General features: G+C 41.5%; 1 protein-coding gene across 1 annotated transcript in view; it reads right to left on the minus strand.

The window, feature by feature from the left end:
- The window catches only part of DCP1B (decapping mRNA 1B), a 58,562-nt gene that overhangs the window by 3,583 nt on the left and 30,562 nt on the right, over positions 1 to 24,417 (minus strand). The window contains exons 4-7 of the mRNA XM_049783214.1: positions 18,169 to 18,235; positions 14,920 to 15,055; positions 5,999 to 6,127; positions 2,500 to 3,351 (exon numbers count right to left, since the gene is read on the minus strand). Coding sequence (XP_049639171.1) covers positions 2,500 to 3,351; positions 5,999 to 6,127; positions 14,920 to 15,055; positions 18,169 to 18,235 — 1,184 coding nt within the window. The remainder of the gene's footprint in view (positions 1 to 2,499; positions 3,352 to 5,998; positions 6,128 to 14,919; positions 15,056 to 18,168; positions 18,236 to 24,417) is intronic.

Raw genomic sequence — 24,417 nt, forward strand, 5'->3', positions numbered from 1 at the left:
TGTCTCTCCCTGGGGAGACACCCCAGAGAGAACAGCATCGTCTCACACTGTGGCAGGAGTCAGCGTCCCTACCTGCAGGGAACACATACTTCCTGCTTCTTTACACTCAAGTGTCATCTTTTGGGGGGTTGGGGTGGGAGGGAAATGAAGCTTGGCCTGGCCTGCTCTGCCTGTGACCTGTGGGTCTGGGGGGCGCCTGCCATTTCACTGGGCTGAAAGCAGACGGAATGCCAAGTTTTCCAGTAGCGTCTCCAGCCATGCAAGGGACATTCTTTCTGATCCTGACTCCTACAGCCAGCTCTCATGGTTTCCAAGTAAGGAGAGGAGAAGGTATGTTATTTCTTCCCTTCTGGGGGGATTCCCCCACCAACCCTCATAGAACTCATGCACAGGCCTGGGGGGAGAGGTACTGGCGAGCTGTCTAGGAGCTGCGGTTGGACATTCCCTTCCCTGGTGATCTCTGGGCGGAGTGACCTAGGGAGAGGGAGCTTGTTTATTTCTCTGAGCCCTTCCTGTTTGCTATTTTGGGGAGCGCTAGGATGGTTGTTCCCCAAGGAGGGTTCCCAGAGCTGTCAGGGAGAGCAGCGTGTGGGCTGCAAATGTGCACATTCCTGCCAGCGCCCCACACTCTGGGCGCTGAAAAGAGAAATGCTTCCCCCCCCAATTCCCCTGGTGCCCCAATACTGAGGAGGTAAACAGGGGCAGGTAGTCATAAAGGCGAGGAGACACGGTTGGCCTGACATGGGGATGAGGGAGGGCAGGTGCTCGGATGTGGAGAGTGAAGGTTTTAAGATTGGGAAGCCAGGCTCATCCGAATGTGGCCACTGATGCTAAATGCTTCACGTCCCCATTTTCAAAGAAAAAAGGTTTTGTTTGTTTGTTTGTCTTGTGTGTTTTTTTTATGTTGTTTGAAGGAACCATTAGTAAACCAATGCAAGAGCAAAGGAATGAGGCTGATCCCTTTAACATGGACAGAGGTTGTGCTTTTAAAAAACTACTCCAGTAAACTGGAGGCTGGAATCAAGCCAGATGGACACGAAATTTCATGTTATCCACAGGCAGGAAAATAGCTCGTGTATTTCTTGGTGTTCCAAGTTATTGATGAACACAGGTAAACAACTGCCAGGAAGGATGGAATATTTCTGAAAATAAACAGGATTTCCTGTTCTGGCAGTACGTGTGGCTGTGAGGGAGGGATTAAAGGTAGATTCTCTGTCTGTCTGTCTGTCTCCATGAAACTGTACTGGGAAGACAGACATCAATAAAAACAGCCACCCCTTCAAGAGTTAGTTAATGGTATGTGTCTCCCGTGAATTTCAACTCCCTACAGAACCTGGCTGGGCAGAGGGAGGCCCAGCATGCAGTAAACTATCTACTGCAGAATGAAATCAGCACCAAGGGCAGCTCTGAGTGCAAAGCAAACCCTGTTTCCACAGTCCAAGCTTAGAGGCTGGCTTTTCCTCTTATCTCTGCCTTTTGTCCATGTCCCTGTCTTCAGCTACATTAGCATGGGGAAGATTGAGCACTTGCAAGTATCTGGAGAAGGGTCGCTCTGGAGAACCAAGCAGATTTGCTCTCCAAGCCCATGTTCTCTCCTGAATTTGCATCTTGCTTGCTTGTCTCTCTCTCACCTGATTTCCACTCTGGAGAAGCCTGTTTTCTCTCCAACTCATACTTCTATCTTTCTCTCCCTATACATCTTTCTAAATAAGCTTCAATAAAAACTACTTTGCTTCACCATTTTGCTTCTCCTGAAATTGTTTACTATGAGAAAAAGTTGGCAAACCCATGGTGCCTGTGCTGAGGTTAGGGCTGATCTGATGTACATATTGGTGGCCGAGGTTGTCTAGTAGAGAGGTAGAAAGACAAACTTCTCTCTTGGGGCCAACCTCCCTTGTTCCACTAAGCCACCAGTAACATAAAATGGCAGCCATGATATGAGGAACTTCAATCCCTAGCCCCTCGCTTGGTCCCCTGAGCCACTCATAGAGAGCAGGGGCAGCAGTCAGCGCCCCGAGCCCACTGGGTAGGGTGTAAAAGTGAACTAAAACAAAAATTAAAACAAATAACTTCAAAAAGGAAGGTGACTTCATGGAAATCTGCAGGTCAGGCATGCTTCTGGAAAAATGTCTTTTGTAGTCCTCATGGGAAATTTCAGCCCCCTGCTTTCCAACAACTCTCCAAAACATTCAATAGGCAATTGCAGATCTCTGGCTAGAAACTGGGATGCTTCTGAGGCTAAACACAGACATACTCCTCCTAGATGGAATATCAACGGAGACAGCAGAATCTAGGGAGAAAAAGCGCAGGCCAGTAGACAGCAGTCGCCATCTCTCCCAGGAACCAGAGGGCTAAGGAAAGGAAAATGTCTCCCATCAGGCAGAAATGCAAAGCCTCGCCCCTCAGTTCTACAGAGAAGCACTTGAAAGAACCGCTTCAACGTGTCATAGCACGATCACACATGACACCCCTTTGGGGTGGCCCCCAGGAGCCGGTTACCTGAGAAAGAGGCGTCTGCTTTTGAGGGCCGGCTGCCTGGTGGATCCAGCAGTCCAAGGGTTTCCCTGCTCTCGAGGCGTGGGTGGCCACGGGAAACTTGGCCGCCAAGGCCGGCCGGGGAGGCGCATGAAGCTGCTGCTCCTGCTGCACCATCTGCAGCTTTCTTAGCAGCTCTTGAGGAGAGATCACTCCAGAGCTGCTGATCTGAGGGCAGGAGATGGGGAGAGTCTGTCTCGGGAGCGGGAGCTGTGCTTTCCCAGGGACCCGAGGCTGCTCGAGCAGTGGCGGTGGGAGGGCGCCATCGAGACAGACCAGCTGTGGCTGCTTCGGGGCCTTTTCTGGAGCCGCATGCGAGGCAGTGGAGAGAGTTCTGCTGAAGGTGGAGGGTGCCAGTGTGCCAGGCTCGTGCCTAGTGGGTGCCCCTGGGGTGCCGCACAGCTTCTCCATCAGGTTCTGAGTTCTGGAAGAGCCATGCAACTGGGAAGTCCCAAAGGGCCGGGGAAACTCTGGCTGAAAAGAGCCGGAGACAGATTCCAGAGTACAATGGGTGCTGCCATTTTTGTAGGGCCGGTTTCCGGGGAGCTCAGACAACGGGTGGAGGTCTGCACTCCTGACCATGAGTTTCTGAATGGCCGGACAGAGCTGCTTTTCGATGTGGGGTGATTGTCTTCCTGGCTCCTCGTAGGACAGGGCCCGGGCCACCCCCTGCTTCACCAGAAGCTTCTCTTGGGGGTGGTGGTGGTGATGGTGGTGGTGCGTCTGGGGACACTCCATAGTTTCCTGACACATAGCTTTGTCCTGCTTCCCAAAGAGAGCTGTCAAGGACAAGTGTTGGGGTTCAGAGGCAAAGGTCTGGAAAAAATAAAAATGTCTGAAAATGGGTCCACAAACAATTCAGTGATTTGGGTAGGGAGGGGAGACTATGGAATATAAATTCCTCGATAAATAACTTTTTTCTATTCACAAGGGATCAATTACAACAGAAGAAAAACATTACAATAAATCTGACACACTTGAAACCTCCTTCTTAGCATAGAAAAATCACAGCATTCTCTTCTGTTCCCTCCAGGATCGCTGTCATCGACTAATATCTACAGACTAGAAAACTAGCTCTCTAATCCTTGAAAACTAGGTAGATGGGCTTCAAACTTACAGATTAGGGATCACTGTTGGTACAAAACGTTACCCATTAAAAGGAGAATACTTTCTTCCACTGAAAGGCCACCTAACCCTATAGAGTACAATGAACTTTATGTACAGAGTACATCCAAGACATAAAATATAAAAATATAAAGATTTAAGAATTCCTGGAAGCTTTCTACAGAATTACAGAAAATGAAGTCTGGAAAGAAACAGGTCATTTATGTTAATCTTATTCTTTCAGCTAGGTTCTAGAAGCTTAAAAAAATCCGTTGTCCTCAGACCCAAGCCAGCACAGCACCAAATCTCTGTGGGATTTCCCAGAAGCACATGGTCAGTATTGTGAGCCTGTATTTCCTTCCTTTATACCTTATTTGGGGAATATAAAATGGATCAAACATTAGCAAATAGTGTTGGGAACACTAGTCAGTGACATACAGAAAAGAAAAAATGAATTCAGATCCCTTTCTGACACTGTGTACAAGTCTGATCAAAATGGATTGAAGACCTTGATATTAGGCTTGTATCCAAAGATTATATTGAGGAAAACATAGGTAAGAACACTTCATGATCATAAAGCTAGAGGTATCTTTAATGGTATAGTGCCAGTGACCAAGCTTACAGAAGCAAAAATAAACAAATGGGACTACATCAAGATAATAAGTTTATTCATTGCAAATGAAAAGATGATCAGAATAAAAAAGACACCCTACAGAGAGAGAATCTTATCTCATGAAAGATTGATATCTAACATATATAAAGCACTACTAGAACCTTACATGAAAAATCCCCACCTCATGAAAAAATTGAGGGAATAGGTAAAAGATATTTCTGCAGAGAAGATACACAGATGGCCTAAAGATATACTAAAAAGATGCTCTGCATCACTAGTCATAGGGAAATGAAAGCAAAACAAAAATCAAAACAGTCCCACATCAGTGAGACTGGCAACTATCACAAAGAACAAAAGTAGCCAGCATTGGCATGGATGTGGGGACATAGCACCCTCATTCCCTGCTAGTGGGAATCTATGTATCCAGCCTTTCTGGAAAACAATATTTTTTTCTCTAAAACATAAAACAAAAGTGAGCTCTTATATGACCCCACAATGCCACTTTTTAAAAATCTATTCTAAGGGTCCAAAAATTCTATTCAGGGCCGGAGAGATAACATGGAGGTAAGGCATTTTTGCCTTTCATGCAGAAGGATGGTGGTTCAAATCCTGGCATCCCATATGGTCCCCTGTGCCTGCCAGGGGCGATTTCTGAACATAGAGCCAAGAGGAACCCCTGAGCGCTGCCAGGTGTGACCCCAAAACCAAAAATTCTATTCATAAAAGACACTTGTATTCCTATGTTCATTGTATCATTATTCACAATAGCCCAAATTGGGAAACTACCAAGTTTTCAAGAACTTTGAGTAAAGAAACTATGATATCTGTGAAGTGATATGAATAAACTATGGTTCTTATATGTATATGTGTATATATACTGTAGACACAATGGAATATTAGCTATAAATACAAAATTATGCAAAATTTACTGCTAAAAGGATAGATCTGGAATATCCTGCTGAATGAAGTTAGTCCAAATGAGTGGGACAGAGAATAATCTGTGTCATATGTGGGATATAAAGAAACACAGTAGGGGAAAAGCAAATATCCGAAGGCAGCAGAATCTAAGGAGTGGTCTTAGTAGAAAGTTTACCTGTGAGGTGGCACGGGGTGCGATGGGGAGCGCTAGAGTAGAGTGGAGGGAGGATGGGCACTTTGGTGGAGAGTGTGGCAATGGATTGATTTATGCAAGAAACCCCACCATCAAAAGCATTATAAATCTTGGTTTTGGGAATCCACCACAGAAGAATACACGTGGACTGATGAATAATGGCTTTTCGCCTCTGACTGTGCTAGTATCTTTGTTTTAATACACAATATCCTCTGAGAGCTCAAGTCCAAAAGAGAATAGGAGCAGTGAGTGGGAAAATGCCCCAAGTGGAAGATTATTCCTAGTCTAGGCGGAATAAATCACAGATAGTGAAACCCTTCCAGTGAGAAGATCTCTTTTGTGAATTGACATAAAACAAAAACCAGGGTTGCCCTTATCTGTACTGCTGGCAGAAGGATTTCATGGTCCTTTAGAAAAGGAGAGGCCAGAGTGAGAGGACAGCAGGTAGAGCGCTTGCCTTGTGGTCAACCTGGGTTGGATTCCCCGTATCGTGTATGGAGGCCTGAGCACCACTAGGAGTCATTCCTGAGTGCACAGCCAGGAGCATTGCCGGGTGTGGCCCCAAAGAAAGAAACAGACAAACAAATGAAAAAGGAAAGGAAGATACTGCAAATGAAAAGCAGAGGGTTTTGTACCTGGCTGCACTGAGGTATGCGATGCTGCTGGTTTTCACGGGGCTTGACTGGAATCGGCTTGATGAGATTGGGGTTGTCATAAATGGCAGATGAACTGGTTATCTGTTTTGGTTCGGAACAGGTTTTACACTGAAATGAAAAACAAAGTTTTTTTGAGGGACACTTTTTTCCCCCCCCTTTTTAAAAGAATTTATCTGCTAGCTCATTTTATCTAGTTGGCTGCCTGGGATGGGGGAAGATAGATTCTCTTACAAAGAAAATTTTGAAAGAATGAGTCAAAATGAAGATTTCTTCTGCTATGAAATATATTTGAATAGAACTCAAAGTCAAATTAAATTCTTTTTAGTGGCACAACTCAGAGCCCTAAGATATTATCAATAATAACAATTTGCAAGGCCAACAGACTCTTGATACTTTGACACTTGAAAGGCTACATATACGCCTACGAAATAATAGTTTAAGAACAGAACCTGGGACAGGAATGTAGCTCAGCAGCGGAGCACTTGCCTTGCATGGGTGAGGCCCTGGGTTCAATGCCTGGTACTGAAAAGTGAACATATAGTGTAATTCCTTTCAGTGATTCACAGTGATAGAAATGATTCCTGAAATAACAAGTCTGGACCACAACCACAATGCCTCCAATCAGCAACTGACAAAATTGGTGTATCGGATCACTAAAGCAACTAAATCTTTTTGGTCTACAAGCCAAAAAGTGAAAATGACTCAAACCACTGACTTAAAAATTAGTGACATTGTCTTTATTCAATGAAGATTTTTTCATAAACAGAATAATTCAAAGCTGGGTGTTCTGAGCCATTCACTGCAAATTAGAAGTTCACAAAGAGACAAGAGAAAGCTTCATTATTCCGAACAGTGAATCATCCGATGTGAAGCTAACCAACCATGCCATTGCTAAGACTGTAAAATCCATCACCAGAAAGAGCACGACGACGATGCCGGTGTCTACCTTGTTAAAACACCAGCTCCAAAGGTTACTTTCTGTACAGGAGCTCTAGATCAGGGCTGATTTTAACTGTATAGTCAAGGCTGCAGGGCAGAAAATATTTCAGATATTTCATGTCCCCCTACCTAGGAGAAGCTACAAACAGAATCTTGTCTCCCTGGAATCCAAGATTCCCAATGTGTGTGTGTGTGTGTGTGTGTGTGTGTGTGTGTGTGTGTGTGTGTACACACATATTTACTGTTGTGGGACGTATTTGCTAACTCAGTGATGTAGGGGCCTGGAGTACGTGACTTCATGTCTGCTTAGATTGAGAAAATGAACCATACAAAAGATGAATGGCTTTACTCTAAGCATTCTGTCAGTAATTTAGAACTCAACATTAGTATTAAGTGGGATGTGAAATTACTTAATGAGTCCCCAAATGTCATTTATAAGGCTTCTTAGGTGGATGACGGTGGTTAATGAGTCAATTGGCTTCCCAAGACATAAATAAGCACTACAAGACAAGAAAATAATCTAAAATACAGTCACTATGCTTTTATTTGTTGTTGGCTTAGGGGCTACTCCCGCATCAGTGCTCTGGGTGCATTCCTGGCAATGGGTGACTATGTGATGCCAGGAATCAAATCTGGGCATCCCGTGTTACAAGTACATGCTCCAGCATTTTGAACTGTCTCTCTCCAGTCCCAGTTATAAAACTGTAATATGAAAACATAATTTCTGCTTGCCATTTAAGTGGATCTTAGCTTACTTCACAGAGGGCCCTTTCAACTGTATTTCTTCACTCTCTGTGTTCTAGGAGCTTGAATGTTAAGGAAAGAAAGAAAATCCTTTTCAGTCTGCATAAAGACATAAGCCAAGAGGCTGTTCAGTCCTTCCCTGGACATAATCCCAAATAACCTTTTTTAGGTAAAATTGTGTGAAGCTGTTTTCCATTTCTCTAAGGAAGGCTTGCTTCCCTGATTACTCTCTTTCAAATTGCTCAGAATTTAACATTATATCATAATCATTTGTAGCACATTGGCTACAAAATGTACGAAACGTTGTACATTTTGGAAATGTACAACAAACAGAGGCAAATTTTCTTGTTTGTTTTGGGATCACACGGGGAGTGGGGAAGCTTAGAAATATTTCTGGTTCCTTTCAAAGGTTCACTCTTGGCAGTGCTGGGCAACTGTACAGTTCTAGGGATCAAACCCTGGGTGGGGGCTTACAGGGCCTTACCTCTATCTCTTTGGCCCCTGGAGACGATTCTTTACAGCTTCAGAAACTGTCACATAATCCCATTTACACAAACAAAACACAAATATGGATCTGTGCAAGAGAAAAAGTCTAAAGAAAAATATACTAAAAGCATTGAAAGTAAGTATTTGGGTTATTGGATTAAGGGTGATTTTAATATTCCTTTTTATACTTTTCTGAATTTTTCATGGACTGCAGAGACTTAACTTAATTTTATAAATAATCTACAGCTAATGGAAAGCTAGGAATCATTATTTTAAACCATAAAATAAAAATAGTGTTTTTAGACCTAATTCAATGACCCTTTTAACTCCCTTCATCCATTTTGTCTCTCTCCTCACCCTATCACCCGTATCTCTTGCTTCTGGTTGGCACCAATCTCTTCTCTTGGATTTTTTTATGATCTTGATGTTTTTTTCTTAGATTCCACATACAAATAATATAATATATTTGCTTTTTTCTGAGTGACTTATTTCACTCAGTATAATGCCTTCCATGTTTATTCACTATTGTTGGAGATAGCAAGATTTGCTTTTTCTTTTTTTTTGTTACTACTAATAATGTATGGATACCTCATCTTCATCCATTCATTCATCAGGAAACATGCAGAATGCTTTGATGTCTTGCCTTGTAAATAATGCAGTGAACATGGAGATGCAGACGGCCTTTTGAGTTAGCGGCTACATTTTCTTTGAACAAATATCTAGAAGTGGAGTGAATTGGTAGTTCTATTTTTAATTTTTTCGAGGAATCTCCACACTGTTTTCTATGGTAGCTGCACTCAATTTCATTCCCACCAGCATAGGTAGTCCAGGTTTCCTTCCCTTTCTTTTTTTCTGGTCTTAATAACAGCCATACTCAAAGGTATACATTTTCCAGTGAAAAGAGATATTGATCTTATAACCTGCTGGCTATCAGTACATCTTCTTTGGAGAAATGTCTACTCAGACTTTTTGCCCCACATTTTAATTGTACTTTTTTATTACAACTTTTGCTATAGAATTATAAAGATTCTCTACGTTTTGGATACTATTCTCTTATTAGATATATGATTTGAAAACAGTTCCTCATTTTTTTTATTTGTTGATGACTCTTTGGTCATATGAGTTCTTTTAGCTTATTCTTTTTATTTCTTTGTTTTTTTTTTTTTTGGGCCACACCCGGCGGAGCTCAGGGGTCACTCCTGGCTGTCTGCTCAGAAATAGCTCCTGGCAGGCACGGGGGACCATATGGGACACCGGGATTCGAACCAACTACCTTTGGTCCTGGATCGGCTGCTTGCAAGGCAAATGCCGTTGTGCTATCTCTCCGGGCCCATATATATATATTTTTTTTCACAAAATAGTCTTAAAATAAAATATAGTTCACATCTATCCATGCAGACTACAGATCTTTTAAGTTCCTAGTTCCTTTCCTTTTTGAGCTTTTGTAATCTCACAGTTAATTTACATGTCACATATGGTCCCCCAACATTATCAATAGCAACCCCTGAACACAGAGTAGGGAATAGTCACTGAGCACCATTGGTGAAACCCCCAAATCAAAAACCAAACCACAAAATGCCAGTACTCATATATACCTCTAAGTGCAAAATGTATCTTCCTTTCAAAATTTCGTAAGTATAAGTATTTTAGAGCTGGAAAGGATTTCAAAAGTCATTTAGTTTGACAGCTATCCGAAGAAGTGGAATTCTTTTGTAATATTCCCAATATATAATTATTCAGTCTCTACTCAAATACTTTCAGTAAGGGGGGACTCAGTTCCTCCCAAGAATTTTTAGAATATTTTTTTCTTTCTCATATGCCTGCTTTCCATCTTCCACCTTTCCTGTAACTCAGAACCATGTGACTCAAGATCTCCACATTTTCTGAAATGTATCAGAGAAAATCAAATCAAACACTGAATTTACGCAAATCAAACGAAAGCAGAGAAAGCCATGGGGGTTTATGGTGGAGTCACATGCATCTATCTAATCAAAAACAACACAGTGGACAAAGAACATTTGAAATGAGATTTTTAAGACTGATCCTGTTTTGACAGGTTAGAGATAGGAGAGCATGAGGAAAGGCATGAAAGCACTTTTAGGAAGCAAAGCTGTTATTCTGCTTGGTTAGAGTTTCAAATATTTATAAGGGGCATTGGGAACAAAGAGGTTAGGAGGATACTCTGGGGCCATGTTAAGGAAGCCTTGAAGAGTTCACTAGGGTTTAACCAAACACCAGGAGCACTCTCATCCAGGGAAGAAAGAAAAGCATGTGGGCAAGCACATGGCATCACCTTTTAGTTAAGGGCAGGAGGAATCTTTTTTTTTTTTCCTGTTGTTTCTCTCACAGATCAAAAAGTGTTATGCATAAAATATGTCTGGTTCTCAAGAACAGCGGCCTATATACTAAACATTTTGCATTCTTATGTCCATTGCAGCAGTCAGTGATGACTAGAATACTGCTTATAACTCAACAATATCCTACTAAAATAGTGGAAGAAGTTGACTTTTATGTAATCAATGAGGAAGAATAAAAGCCCCACATATCCACAAAATGGTAAATCAGTGGAGAAAGTAACTCATCTGAATGAAGAGTCACAGGAAAACTCTAGGTCAAAGGTGGCAATTGAACTGGCCTTTAGGAATCTGCATCTGTAGGGAAAGCCAAAGGAAAGGGACACATTATGAACGGTGGGTACAGTATAACAACTGTGACCTAACTTTAGTAGTGGAAGAAGATGATAATGCTGTACACTCTAATCCAAGTTACCGCAACAAAAAATGAATTAAAAAATAAGAGGGCCATGGAGTTGCAGCAGTGGTGCAGCGGTAGGGCGTTTGCCTTGCATGTGGCTGATCCAGGATGGACATGGGTTCAATACCCAGCATCCCATATGGTCCCATGAGCCAGGAGCTATTTCTGAGCACAGAGCCAGGAGTAATCCCTGAGTGTCACTGGGTGTGGACCCCAAACCAACAATAAAAATAAAAAGAGGGCCAAGAAGTTAGCATATGGGGCCAGAAGCATGCTGGAATCCCAGGTTTAGTCCCAGCATCACATGGTCCCCCAGTACTATGGGAAGGGGTCCTGAGCCCAACACCTGCAGGAAATAGCTGAGTCTGGTCCTAGGGAGTAGTGTTTGCATGTGAGTGTATGTGTTTGTGTGTGTGTGCGTGTGCATGCGTGTGCTTGTGCTCTTGTGTGTTTGCAAATGCATGCTTGCTTCCAGTGCTTGTTTTAGGTTTGGGGGACACACCTGGTGCTGCTCAGGACTTGCTCTTGGTTCTGTACTTAGGGAACTCCTGTTGTGCTCAGACCATAGAGGATGCTAGGGATCCAATGAATCCAGGTAAGCTGCATGGAAGGTAAGTGCATTCATTACCTGCTATACTATCACTCCAGCCCCTTTACTCTATGTTTTTGGGAGATAATCCCTGGAGATTATTAGGAAGCAATGATTTTTAGACTCATGAGTCTGGAAACAGAGGCACAGCTCTGGGGTCTCAGCAGAAACTTCGATGTGGTCAGGAAGCAGAAAACAAGAGTCAAGGGAAAAGCCTAATCCTGACTTTTTTTTTGGGGGGGGGACTTTGTTTAGCATTTTAGAGTTGTTTGAATAGTTTTAGTTTGGTCAAACTTGGTATCTAACCTGAGATGTCAAAGCAAAGGACTTTGACCTGTGGGGTGGTAGGGCCAGAAAGATCAGTACAGCTCTGGAGGGCTTCACTTACAGACCACGCACTGATGGTTAGTCCCTTCCTCATTACGAAGAATTGACTGCTCAAAGAAGGGACTGTTTTTTTCCCACCCATGTTTTTTAGTGATTGTTCATTTATAAAATAAAATCATAGTACAAATTATGCAAATGCACAATATTAATACTGGAAATTTACATATTAATCATTCCACTGAGCAAAGATCCGTTTTCATTACCACTATTATGTTGGCATTAACTTACTAAATCAAAAACTGTCCTAGGGTATTTTTAAGTTTCATCACTCTGTGTTTATCTGATGAAAATTTTCAGCAAAAAAGAACTCTCCCTCAATAATCAGGAATACCTGTATCCTTCTGTAAAAGGTTCATACCAGCCAGGAAAGATAAATGCTTAATTTCTCTACCAACTACCAGTTTTTGAGAAGCTAGTGTTCTGATACATATAAGTATGCCAGTAGCTAGTTTTTATCTTGTTTCATATTTTGGGCTAACTAGTTCACTGTCAGTAATGTGAAAGAGGCATCTAAGTCATCAGTGTGCTCCAATTCATCGTGGTCATTCTGCCTGATACTGGAATTGGATGTTTTTTGATTCTTGATCCTATATGGCTGACTTCCCCCCACCCCATTTCTTATTTTATTTTTTACGTTTTATTTTATTTAAACAATTGTGATCTACAGAGTTCTTCATAGCCGAATTTCAGATATACAATGAGTCAGGGTCCTTCCCACCCCCCCTTGTCAACCTCCTTCCACCAATTTTTCAAGAGTGCATCCTATACCAACACCCTTTGCCTCCTGGCCTGCCAATAGAACAGGCCCCTTTAAGTTTAGATTGTTAAAGTTTAGGTCCCTTGATTCTATTGCTGTTGACTTTGGCTTGGAGATTTAGCTTTGTCCTTATTTATTTCCCCACCAACACATCTGAGACACTTGGCCCCAGGCCCCAGCCTTTCTTAGCTAACTTTCTATCTTCTCACATGGCTCCCTCATCTGACTTTCCTGTCCCAGACTTGGATTCAACACCGATGTTTTCTAGAGGACAAAGTACTGCTTCCAGGTTGTCCTTTCTAGGTATTTTCAGAAAAACAAGCGCTACATATTGGAGAAAAAGATCTGATATATTTCTGTTACATCCACTTGAAATGTAACATTAAACTCTTTTTTTTTATACACTGAGAATTTTGTGCTGACCACATGCCAGTACAGTTGTTTACTACAGATGAGCTGTAAAAATAAAAATTACTAATATTACTAAAAAGAGGGAAAAAAAACCCTCCAAGTGGAAGTTAAAAAAGCTTCTTTGTGATAATTTGTCCCAACCCACTGGGCCTGAGAACTGAGCTCTAATAGGTTGTTTTCCTCTTCCTCCTGCCACCACTGCTGGAAAATTGAACCTTGAGATGAAAAAAATGCCCTCCAAATCTCCCAGATACAGCTTAGCAGGAAAAAATAAAATAATGTCTAATACATTTGTATACATTGTATGATTGTATGTGGGACGTGACATGAGGTACGAATCCAAGTTTGCATTTTTCTGGAGCCAGAGCTATGATACAGCTGCTAAGGTGTGGATTCTGCATATGTCTGACCCTCTTTGATTCCCGACATCACTTATGGTCTCCGGAGTCCCGTTAGGAGTCGTCTTTGAGTGCAGAGCCTGGAGTAAATCCTGCGCACTGCTAGGTGTGATCCCAAACCACCAAAACCACAAAAGCAAAACCAATTTAGAGTTTTCCAAAAATCATTTTAAAATGCTTTGAATTCTTACCATTTCCTAAATGTCAGAGGTTCGGGCATTACTTTGGACTTTCCCATCTGTCCCAAGGTCTAGCCGACTATCGGTGCTACCAACACGGCACAACTATAAATGGTCTGCCATGTGCGCTTACTGCTGGCTCAAAGAGTTGCTCTAGCCACGCTGAGTCTCTTACTTGCCAGGATTTCCCCAATAATTCTTTCTTGGAGTATCTTCCACACAAACCTCCATGAAAAAATAATTTGGAGCCAAGCATGTGGCTTGATGACAGAGCCCTTGGCATGCATGTGTGAAGTCCTGGTTTCCTTCTTCTGAACCGTATAACAAATGAATAAACAAAACAAACAAAATCAAATTTTTAGGTTTGCTCAGGAGTTATACATGCAGAGGTTAATTTACAGGGAAAGAAGAACTTTGTTTGATCTTTATACCCCAAATCAGAAAATCAATTGAAAAGCCTTCTTCTTATAGATTTTGCGTATTTCTTGTTCATTTTATTCCAAAAAATTTAAATTAATTTGCTTCTACTGCTCTTGGAGGTATATTTGTCACCTCCTAAATAAATCTTCCTTCTAGATACTACTTCCCTATTATGAAACCACTGATTTCTCAGATTATCTTTCCCTTAAAAGTGAACCCCATGGGGCCGGGAAGGTGGCGCTAGAGGTAAGGTGTCTGCCTTGCAAGCGCTAGCGTAGGATGGACCTCGGTTCGATCCCCCGGCGTCCCATATGGTCCCCCCAAGCCAGGAGCGATTTCTGAGAGCACAGCCAGGAGTAACCCCTGAGTATCAAATGGGTGTGCCCCCCCCAAAAAAAAAGTGAACCACATAACTTGAACTATCTAGTCCCACTTCCCAATTAGAGGGGGAAGTAATGGAGGTACCAAGACCAAACAGTTATAAGATCACTAAGTAATAAACTAGACACAGAGAGGACCACTCATTCTAGCACTCCCTGGGGTGAGGGTGTAGGATATAGGAGGATGGGAACAGAGGTGGAGGGAGGACAATTTGATGATGGGAATTTCCCTGATTCAATGTTAATATGTACCTGGAATATTACTGTGAACGATATGTAAGCCACTATGATTAAAATAAAAATTATATTTAAAAAAAAGTGAACACTCTTTGTTAGCCTGCTAGATAAAGCAAAGCAAGTTTTTATTTTCACATCACTTTGGCAAGACCTTGCAGTGCAAGCAGCTGAAGTGCATGGTCCCCCTGTGGAATCGGCCCAGATGAGACGAGGACTCACCTTGGTGTACTCATCTTTGGCCTTGGTGAGCATCCGCAAGATATCCACTTCCTTGCCCTCTCCCGAGCTGATGATCACCGGGGAGGTTCCTGCTGGGGCGCTCTGGCAGGCTTTCAACTGCTCGTACTGGGTCAAGCTAGGTGAGGAGGGGGCAAAGCCAGACAATCAAGACCATTGCCATGCAAATTATTGTTTTTTTAAACCACCCCCTTCTCACCCACTGCTTAGGAATTAAAACAATAAAACCTAAACCTTTCAGTGAAGGCCTAGTGACTGTAGATGTGAGTCTAGAGTCGGGGTGACCGCCTATGACCCGAAGGCCCAATCCAGCCCACCCTACATTAGTTGGCAACAGACCCAGCCATCACTTGTGGCGCTGGCTCATGGCAGCCCTCACACGGGCCCACGGGAGCTGAGCAGTCATGACAAAGACTCGAGGCCTTGAAAACCCCAAACAGGGTCCTTTGCATCCTGTTCAGAAAAAGTTGTCAGCTCCTCATTTAGAACCTCCAAAACGAAGCATCGGCTTTGGGGAAACCCAATTCCCACTTGAACCCTGAGCCCAGGGCACAACAGGTTGAACCACTTGCATTCCAAAGTGACCGTCAGCCACAGTCAAGTTAGTAACTTGAGCAGTAACTTATCAAGCCCTGGAGTTCTCTGGAATTTTATAAACAAAAATGAAAGTTCCATTCTAGAAGAGAGCCAAGCCCTCCTCCCTCAACTCCAGAGGAATTGAGGTGTCTTTTTTGGAGGGGAGGGCACCACACACCTCACTCTTTTGCTCACTCCTGTTCCTGTGCTCACTCCTGGAGGAGGAGCTGAGTGAGTGTCCCACTTGCTGTTATTATCTTTCTGGCTCCCTGAGAGACTGTGTCTGCTATTGCCCGGTAAACAAAATAAAATGGAACCCCAATTTCTTCTATGGGCTGCTTGGTGACTCAGAGAGAAAAAAAATACTTGTTTTCCTTTCAGGAGCTTTCACTTTGACTTCAGATTCTTCTGTAATTGTCAGGAAGCTTCTGGGTAAAAATGATCCGAGAATTTGCTGAGAGAGTTTCTCCTCACTGTGGAAGGGCTCGGGAGGCACAAATCAGCTGCTGACTGCTAGTCAACAATCAATTTTCTGCCCCAGCTGTTAAGCAATTACTGCAGAATGCGAACAATTTTAACATGGCCTCTTGCCTGAGCTAGAGGGTAGTTTTTAATCTCTATGAAATCATGGTATTATTATCCATTGTACACTTTACAATAAGATGAATGTTCTAGGAACTAGTCGTTAGGTTGGTAAATACCAGTTGGAACACACTTAATCACCACCTGCAACTGAAGCCAGTTACTTCAAATTGGTTATCTATCACCAGCGAGATGTTCCGAAATCAACTTATTTTTAAAAAGTGCTTGCTCCTCAGGTTTCACTCATCGTGTGTGTGTGTGTGGGGGGGGGGTGTGGGGAGTGTGGGGGGAGAAATGTCACTCCAGATTTTAAAATTGTCAAAAAAAATTTTGTCAAGGATTATTGCTATGTCAAATCTGTAAGGGCAGCAGCCATGACTCTGTTCAACCAACTCCAGTCATAGGCTGACGCAGTGTGTGCAGGAAACTCATTCTGTTTGAAGGTCTCGAGCATCCCATGACTAGCAGGGAAGGAAGGACAGGCCTCCCCGTGAGCGGCCTGGTGGCTGAAGAACAGATCAAAGAGTTGACCAATCCCAGAGGAGATGACCAGCTTACCTGGGCCATCCTTTCAAAGCAACTGGGGAAGCCAACCCGGGGGGAGTCAGACTGTAATTTCCATTTCTCAAAATGCTCAATGTGACAAATCACAAGGTATCATGAGATAAAAAGAAAAAGAGACAGTAAGAAAGAAGATGGTAGGGAAGGAGAAGAGATGGAAGGAAAGCTGGAGGAAGGGAGAAGAGTCACCTATGGACTATTAAGCTATTATCAAGCCAGATCTTTCCAAAAGAAATGGAAAATACAAGGGCTGGAATGACTGTATAGCTGGTAGGGTGTTTGACTTGCATAAGGCCTACCCAGGCTCAATACCTGATAGCCCAGATGTTCCCCTCAAGTCTCAGGGATCACAAGAAGTGATCCCTGAGTTCAGAGCTAGGAATAAGCCCTGAACATGGCCCACCTCCCAACACATGAATGTAGTCCCCCACCAACACAATCCCTCAAAGAAAATGAAAATACAGATAATGCTAAGGACTCAGTACTGTAACATGCAAATAAACTCTGAATTTCTACAGTCATAGGTATGTGTTAAAAGCGCCAAGAACTGTGGCCAGGAAAATAGTGAAGGAAGGAAGGAAGGTATTTGCCATGCAAGTAGTTGAAAATGGCTGGATCCTTGGAATCACACACAGTTTCCCCAGATCCCCTGAGCAATGCCTGAGCACAGAGCCAGGAATAAGGAGATCCTGAGCACTGCCAGCTGGAACCCCAAATCCTGCCCTTTCATGCCCCCATCAAAGAAACCAAACAAAAAGAGTTCAAGACAAGGGGTTAAAAAATGTTCTTATAATTTGAAGCATCTTTTCCAAATTGCTATAAATATTCATTCCCTTTTCTGGTCGATATACTGATGCTCTTTCAAAGGAAAAAAATTCCCGCTGACTTACAAATGAGGAAAATATGAAGGAAAAAGTACCTGAAGTAATTAATATTATAGATATTTTCCACATGCAGAAAATAATATCAAACTATTCTTTATGATAAGCCTTTTCTTGAGGGGGTGGGAGGCATACCCAACTATACTCATTCTATTCTAATTCTGTGCTCAGAGGATCATATGTGGTCTGGGGACTGAAACATGACTGTATGCAGAGCAAGCTCCTAAGTCCCTCTACTTACTATTTCTCTGATCCTACAAAATAAATCTTACCTAGCGAAATGTATAAAGTTGTTAGTTATGTCTATTCTCATCAAGTATTAAAAATATATCCCTAGCCATTATGAAAAAGATTGTCCTAAGATACACATCATATTAAGAATGCAGCATAGGACCAGAAAGATATGGGCTAAAGTATATGCTTTGTATGCAGGAAGCCAGGGTTGGATCCCCAGGACTACAATGTTCCCCTAAATGCTGCTAGGAGTGACCCCTGAGCAACAAGCTGGTAGTAGTCCCTGATGGCTATAAATCCAAATATACTTACATAAACTTAGAAATATAAAAATACCCCTAGGCCCTAAATACACAGTTAACCCACAGACACATAACCCTAAATACAGTTAACTTACTTTTTCATAAGCTCTGCAATTCTTTGGCATTCTTCCTTATCATAAAACCAAATTCCATGGATGGATACTGCAAAAAAGAAAAACATTAAAGAAAAATGATCATAAAAACTAGCAGTACCTTCAAAACTACTATATGGAAAGAAATTTCCTTTATTTTTTAAAGGAGAATTAATAAATACACAGAACCAACTGTTTGAGTTAATGCTTGTAAATCTAGCACTGGGCTTGTTTGAGCCCATTGAGAAACTATCTTTAGAAGACACACATTTTCACACATGTGTATATACTCTCTCTCTCTCTCTCACACACACACACACACATGCACACGTCCCCTATAAAATGTTATTTAAAAAAATATAGCACCTAAATACTTAAAAAACAAAATCTGACTTTGAAAAACCCTACACCTTGAAATACCACTGTTTCTATAATTTATTGTGCTTAAAACACACGCATATCTCATCTTTATTTATAAGTATTCAATCTTCATATAGAAGATAAGCCTAAAAATTTCCTCCCCTTTCTACCTTCCAGGAGTATAACTAAAAGATTGGCTTTGTAAGCTGTAAGTCAAAATAGCATGCAGGCAAAAATAAAATTCAAGAATAAAATCTCTAACTTAAAAGATTTGTAGAGAAAAGTTACAAGTTAAGTAGAAGCATGACTTAATCAATTAGTAATGAAAGAAAAATGTAGTATAATTTATTATATAAAAATAGCTTTTGCATATGTCATGTGGTCCCAACTTAGACTCCATGCGATTAGACAGCGGCCACCCAACTCGAACCCTAGATCTCAGATATAGAACTGACACAGTTCTCTGCAGCAGCTCCAGGAACCAAACTTTCTCTGGGACATTCTTAATAGGGCTCTGACACCAATATGCGCCAGTTTTGGTATGACATCCTGACAACAAGGAAATGGCAATAACTTGTTCTAAGAGCAGGCTGTCTCATCTCAACACCTAACAATAAGATAAAACCAGAAGACACATCATCCTTTGATCAGTTCACTAACTACAGAAGATGAAACCTAACTACCATGCTGGGTAGAACCTATCCTGGGACCAATAAAAAAGTCCCTAGTCCAGGCTTTGGCCTACGACCTACCTATACAACAAACAAGATCTCTAATTTCAGAGGTATGACTGAGACAACTGCAACTGAGCAGAACTTCTAAAAACATAAAGACTCTATCCTAGGCTTCGTCCTGGGATAGGTGCAAAAACCAAGACCACCAACTACAGAAGACCGAGTAAAACAACAGTGATGAATTATATCTTCTGGAACTGTAAAGAAAGATTCCATCCTATGACATGTGCAAATACCAAGATCACTAGCTACAGAGGCCTGATTTTATCATCCATGAGGGAGCAGAAAACTTCCAGACATCACAAAAGGATCTAGGAGAGTAAAAGAGCATATACGGAGTCTGTAGTTATATCCATGACAGCTTACTTAAAGGGCGAAGGAACCCTGTATATCCTAGGCCAGGTGAATTCCCTTTCTAATCTCCCCAAGTTTTACTATGCCTATGCAAAAAAAAAAAAATAGCACAAATTAAATTATTTTTTAAAGGTTGTTGCCTATGTTTTTTTTCATTCTTTTCTTTGCCCTTTCTTCCTTCCTTCCTTCTTCCTTCCTTCCTTCTTCCCTCCCTCCCTCCCTCCCTCCCTCCCTCCCTCTCTTTCTCTCTCTCTCTCTCTCTCTCTCTCTCTCTCTCTTTCTTTCTTTCTTTCTTTCTTTCTTTCTTTCTTTCTTTCTTTCTTTCTTTCTTTCTTTCTTTCTTTCTTTCTTTCTTTCTTTCTTTCATTTTTTAACCTGTGCTTTGATTCATCTCTATTTCAGGACTGTGGTTATGTTCAGTTGTTCTCAGTATTGCTGTGGTGCTTCGCAGGGTTTTTGTTTTGTTTTATTTTGGGTTTGATTTTTCTTGTATTATTTTTATGTTTTCCTTCCTTTCTCCCTTTTTTAAAAAATGAAATTTATAATTTCTAGAAGGACCCCTCCCATTTTTGGGTTTTTTTTTTTTTGCTCGTTTGAATTTGTGCCCCCCCCTCTTTTTTTCTCTTCTTTATTTTTTTTCCCTTTTTTCCTCTTACCTTAAAACAGAAATATATAACTTGAACCATCTTTCTCTGCCTCTCAAATTGAGGGGGAAATAGTGGAGGGCACCAAAACCAACAATATGAACATTGAGTAGAAATAAAAAATGATCAGACTTGAACACCAAATCCAAAGCCAACTACAACAGAAGAGATACCCAATCTACAACAGGCTAGACAGAGGGACCACTTATAATAGCAGCCCAGGGGGCAAAGGAGGGGCGATATGGGATGCAAGCTGGGAACAGGGGTGGAGGGAGGACAACATTGGTGGTGGGAATGCCCCTGATTCAATGTCACTATGTACCTGAAATACTACCATGATTGATTTGTAAACCACTTTGGTCAAAATAAAAATTATTAATATAAAAAATAGCTTCTGACCCATTTAATAATTTTCAAATAATTTAGTATATGCCCAACTACCTCACTTTAGAGTAAAGGCTACAGCTTCAAAACTACATTAATAAAAGTCTAATTGAGGACTTGGTGATGTTAATCATACAAAAATGTATTGACAACATAAACATTAAAAATATTCATGAATAATGTTGGAGAGTGGTATGACTATATATCCAAACCACAGAGTGAACAGCACTGAAAACTTGAGAGCCAAACTACAACAAGCCAACTTTAAAATATGCCTGTTAGGGTGGCAGGCTGGGGTCATGGAAGGAAACAAGGGAGTACTGGTGGGGGGGAAGCTGACTCTAGTAATGGAATTGGTGCTAGAACATTAAATAGCTAAAACTTAAGTATCAGTAACGTTGTAAATCATGGTTCTTATATAAATTAAAAAATTTAAATCTTCATTGAGATGCAATGTGAATATAATAAAGTACTGAAAACCATCAAAATGTATGTTAAAAGGAGAAATATTTTAAAATTTAAACTCTCAAAACATTCAAATACATGAATATTATTTGGCATTAAAACAGCTGCAATATTTTAACTACTAGTTTCTCCCATTCACCTAATAAAGAATTCTAATGTGGAATTCCTGTTTCTTGTGGATTAAATGCAGGTATCAAAGGATTATTTCTACATAATTTTAAGCAGGTATCATTAAAAGGAATTCTACACAGATGAATGACTAATTTATCTAAAGGGTAACTTTTCTTATGATTGGTTTGCCAGAAATTTCCACCTCCCATACATGCAAAGGAGAAAAATAGGAAAGGTCTCCAGCCTTCTTTTGATTAGGTCTGTTCTACCTTCATTTTTTTTTTTTTTTTTTTTTTTTTTTTTGCTTTTGCAACACACTCAATGGTGCTCAGGGGTTACTCCTGGCTCTGCACTCAGAAATTGCTCCTGGCAGGCATGGGGGACCATATGGGATGCCGGGATTCAAACCACCATCTGCCCTAGATCAGTTGCATACAAGGTAAACACCTACCCCTACCACTCCGGCCCCTATTCTACCTTCTTAAGAACACTGAAATAGAACATCTGAGTTCAGAAACCTGTGACAGGAGAGCCTTTACATCAAAAACAAATTCCTTCCTCTGAGATGCTAAAGGGCATACCTTGAAAGTTTCTGTCTTCAAGGTTTTTTTCAGACCCTACTCTGGTTGCCCATCAAGTCCTACAGGTGTAGAAAACCACCTGCCCTGTATTCTCCTAAATTACAGCAGATTAGAGGGGAAGAAGTGATAGTGCAGTAATCAGATAGGAAGTTTGCCTTGCATGCAACCACCCCAAATTTAATCCCTGGCACGCTGTATGGTTTCCCTGCCCACACCAGGAGTAAACTCTGAGCAAGTCGGGTGTGGCCTAAAAAACAAAAAAAGAAAAAAAAAAAGGCATATCAGATCCCTGATATTCAACCACTTGATAGATCTGCAGATGCCTGTATGTTTTGGTGGCTTTCATCATAGTTATAAAACAAGAAGCCTGCTATAATATAATAAATATAATATCATATATACATATATTTAGCTACAGTGAAGAACTTCCCTTCCTTGGAGACTTACAAAAAGACTGAAAGGAAAAGGTAGGAACAAGGAGGCAAAAGAAGAGCATTTCTAAGAAATTCAAGCCCCAGTGGAACCAGCCATTTGTGTCACATCAGTAAGATGTATCAATAGCAATACTGTGGGTGCTCCACATTTGTGGCATTTGACATAAGGAGCCAGGCTTATGAGAGTAGGGTGCCAAGGAAACTGTTGACACAAATAGAAAAGCAGTTTGACAATGCCATTACCAGAGTTACGACAGAGATCTGGGGAGGAAAATGCTATGAAAACATCTTTCAGATGTCACCGCAGAATGAAAGAAAAGCCAGCGTTTCTAGAAATTATTGAGGCACTGCGATGATTTTCTTTAGAACCTAGCCACTCATTTATCTTTCAAGTAACAGGATTCTAATATTAAAATGAAGATTAAATTGGCCGAGAGATGCTACAGCTGGTAGAACTATTGTCTTGCATATGGCGGGTCCGGGTTCTATTCCTGGCATCCCATATGGTCCCGAGTTCCGCCAGGAATGATCCCTAAGTGCAGAACCAGGAGTCAGCCCCATCTACCTACAGTGTGGCCCTCAAACTAAAAATAAATAAAACGGATCATTTACAACTAGCTTCTTTGCAGCCCAGCTACTATTGACCTCGGACATAGCACTTAAACAAAAGCCAAGGGGTGAGGGTGGGGGGAACGGAGGAGATAAGAATTACCAATAGTAATTCTGCTATAATTTCAGCACTAATCCTTGCTGCTGAAAAGTAGCAGCAAGATAAAATGTAGAACTGGTCTGCAGGTTTTTTTTCTCTCCTAAAAATAGTTTTGCAACTTGGGTCTGTGAATTACATGGAAGTGCACATTCCCCTGAAGTTTTCTGTCTCTGAGGTCTAAGGTCTACCACCCTCTGGACAAACCAATCGCTTGCTGCACAAGTGGGTATATCAGAGCAGCTTGTGGTGATATATAAAGTCCAGAGACCATCATGCTTTGGGGAGGTGCTGAGCTGACAGGCTGACAGAAGCCATTCACTTCGCATTTCAATCCAAGATTTCCTGTCCCGCCACTGGGTGAAAGGCCCATCCTTCTGGAGACAGTGAATGCAGTGGGGAAGAAAGAAAAGGACTAGGTTGAAAAGACTTGGGAGCTAAAGCGTTGGGGTTTAGGTTTTGGAAACTTAAACGACCAGCCCTGAGATCTGCAGTGATGTAGTGAAGGCCGTACAAACGTGAATGTGACGGAAAGGTTGCTCTGATAGTCATTTCCAGGTTGTGGGAAGCTAAATAAGAAGAAAAACTGGTGAACAGCATTATCGACTTATTTAGAAAACCCATCGGTTGGCCCCATCTGGAAACTGACCATGCTCCATGCCTTTGTTCAGCCTGCTCTGCCCCCGTACCAACCTCTTGCCAGCTCCCCATCCGCAGAGAGTGAGGCGAAGTTTAAAGGCACTTTGGTGCACGAAGCTCAACTCAACTACTTCTACATCTCTCCAGGAGGTAAGAAACCCCAAAAGAGGAACGGAGAATAGGAGGCCCAAGTTGAAAATGACTTTAGAATTTGACAACTTAGATTTGTCCATTTAGAAATTGACAGCTAGAACGTGTGACTCTGGCATGCTCAATGACCCTGCTCTGGTAATCCTCTTCATATTTAACACAGGACTTCCCACAGCACAGCTGTGAATTTCTTTCTAAAACAACCCTGTTCTGGTCTGCATCATGCCTTGGAAATCTCAAAATTTTTTTTTAAAGCAGTGTCAAAATAATAGACAGATTATGATGTTATCTTTACAAGTCTATAAACACTAATCTACTTTTCTTTTAATTCTGGAGATTAAGGAAAGCAAAAGTTCTATGTTAGAGTTCACTATGAACGTTGTGGAATCCCATAGCCAAGAGAGAAAACAAAGTGATTATATTTGATGATTCTTTCCTCTTTTTAACTTTCTCCAGTGGAAAAATAAAAGTTGGTCAGCTTTTAAAAGGTCAATGAAGGGATCCCTGGTGGTTAGAATCATCTTACCTGCATATTTGTTTGGAACTTTTTGGTTCTTATTAACCTGTTGTTATAAGTCCTTCTGGACATTCTTAAGGAGGAGGGGTTTATCTCATCTAGTTTATGTTCCTAAAAGTACTTCTAAACAATCGCTTCTCTGAGGCCATTTTATGTCATACCAAATGCTGTTG

Source organism: Suncus etruscus, chromosome 11 (assembly GCF_024139225.1).
Source record: "Suncus etruscus isolate mSunEtr1 chromosome 11, mSunEtr1.pri.cur, whole genome shotgun sequence".
In the NCBI taxonomy this organism is placed as follows: Eukaryota; Metazoa; Chordata; class Mammalia; order Eulipotyphla; family Soricidae; genus Suncus; species Suncus etruscus.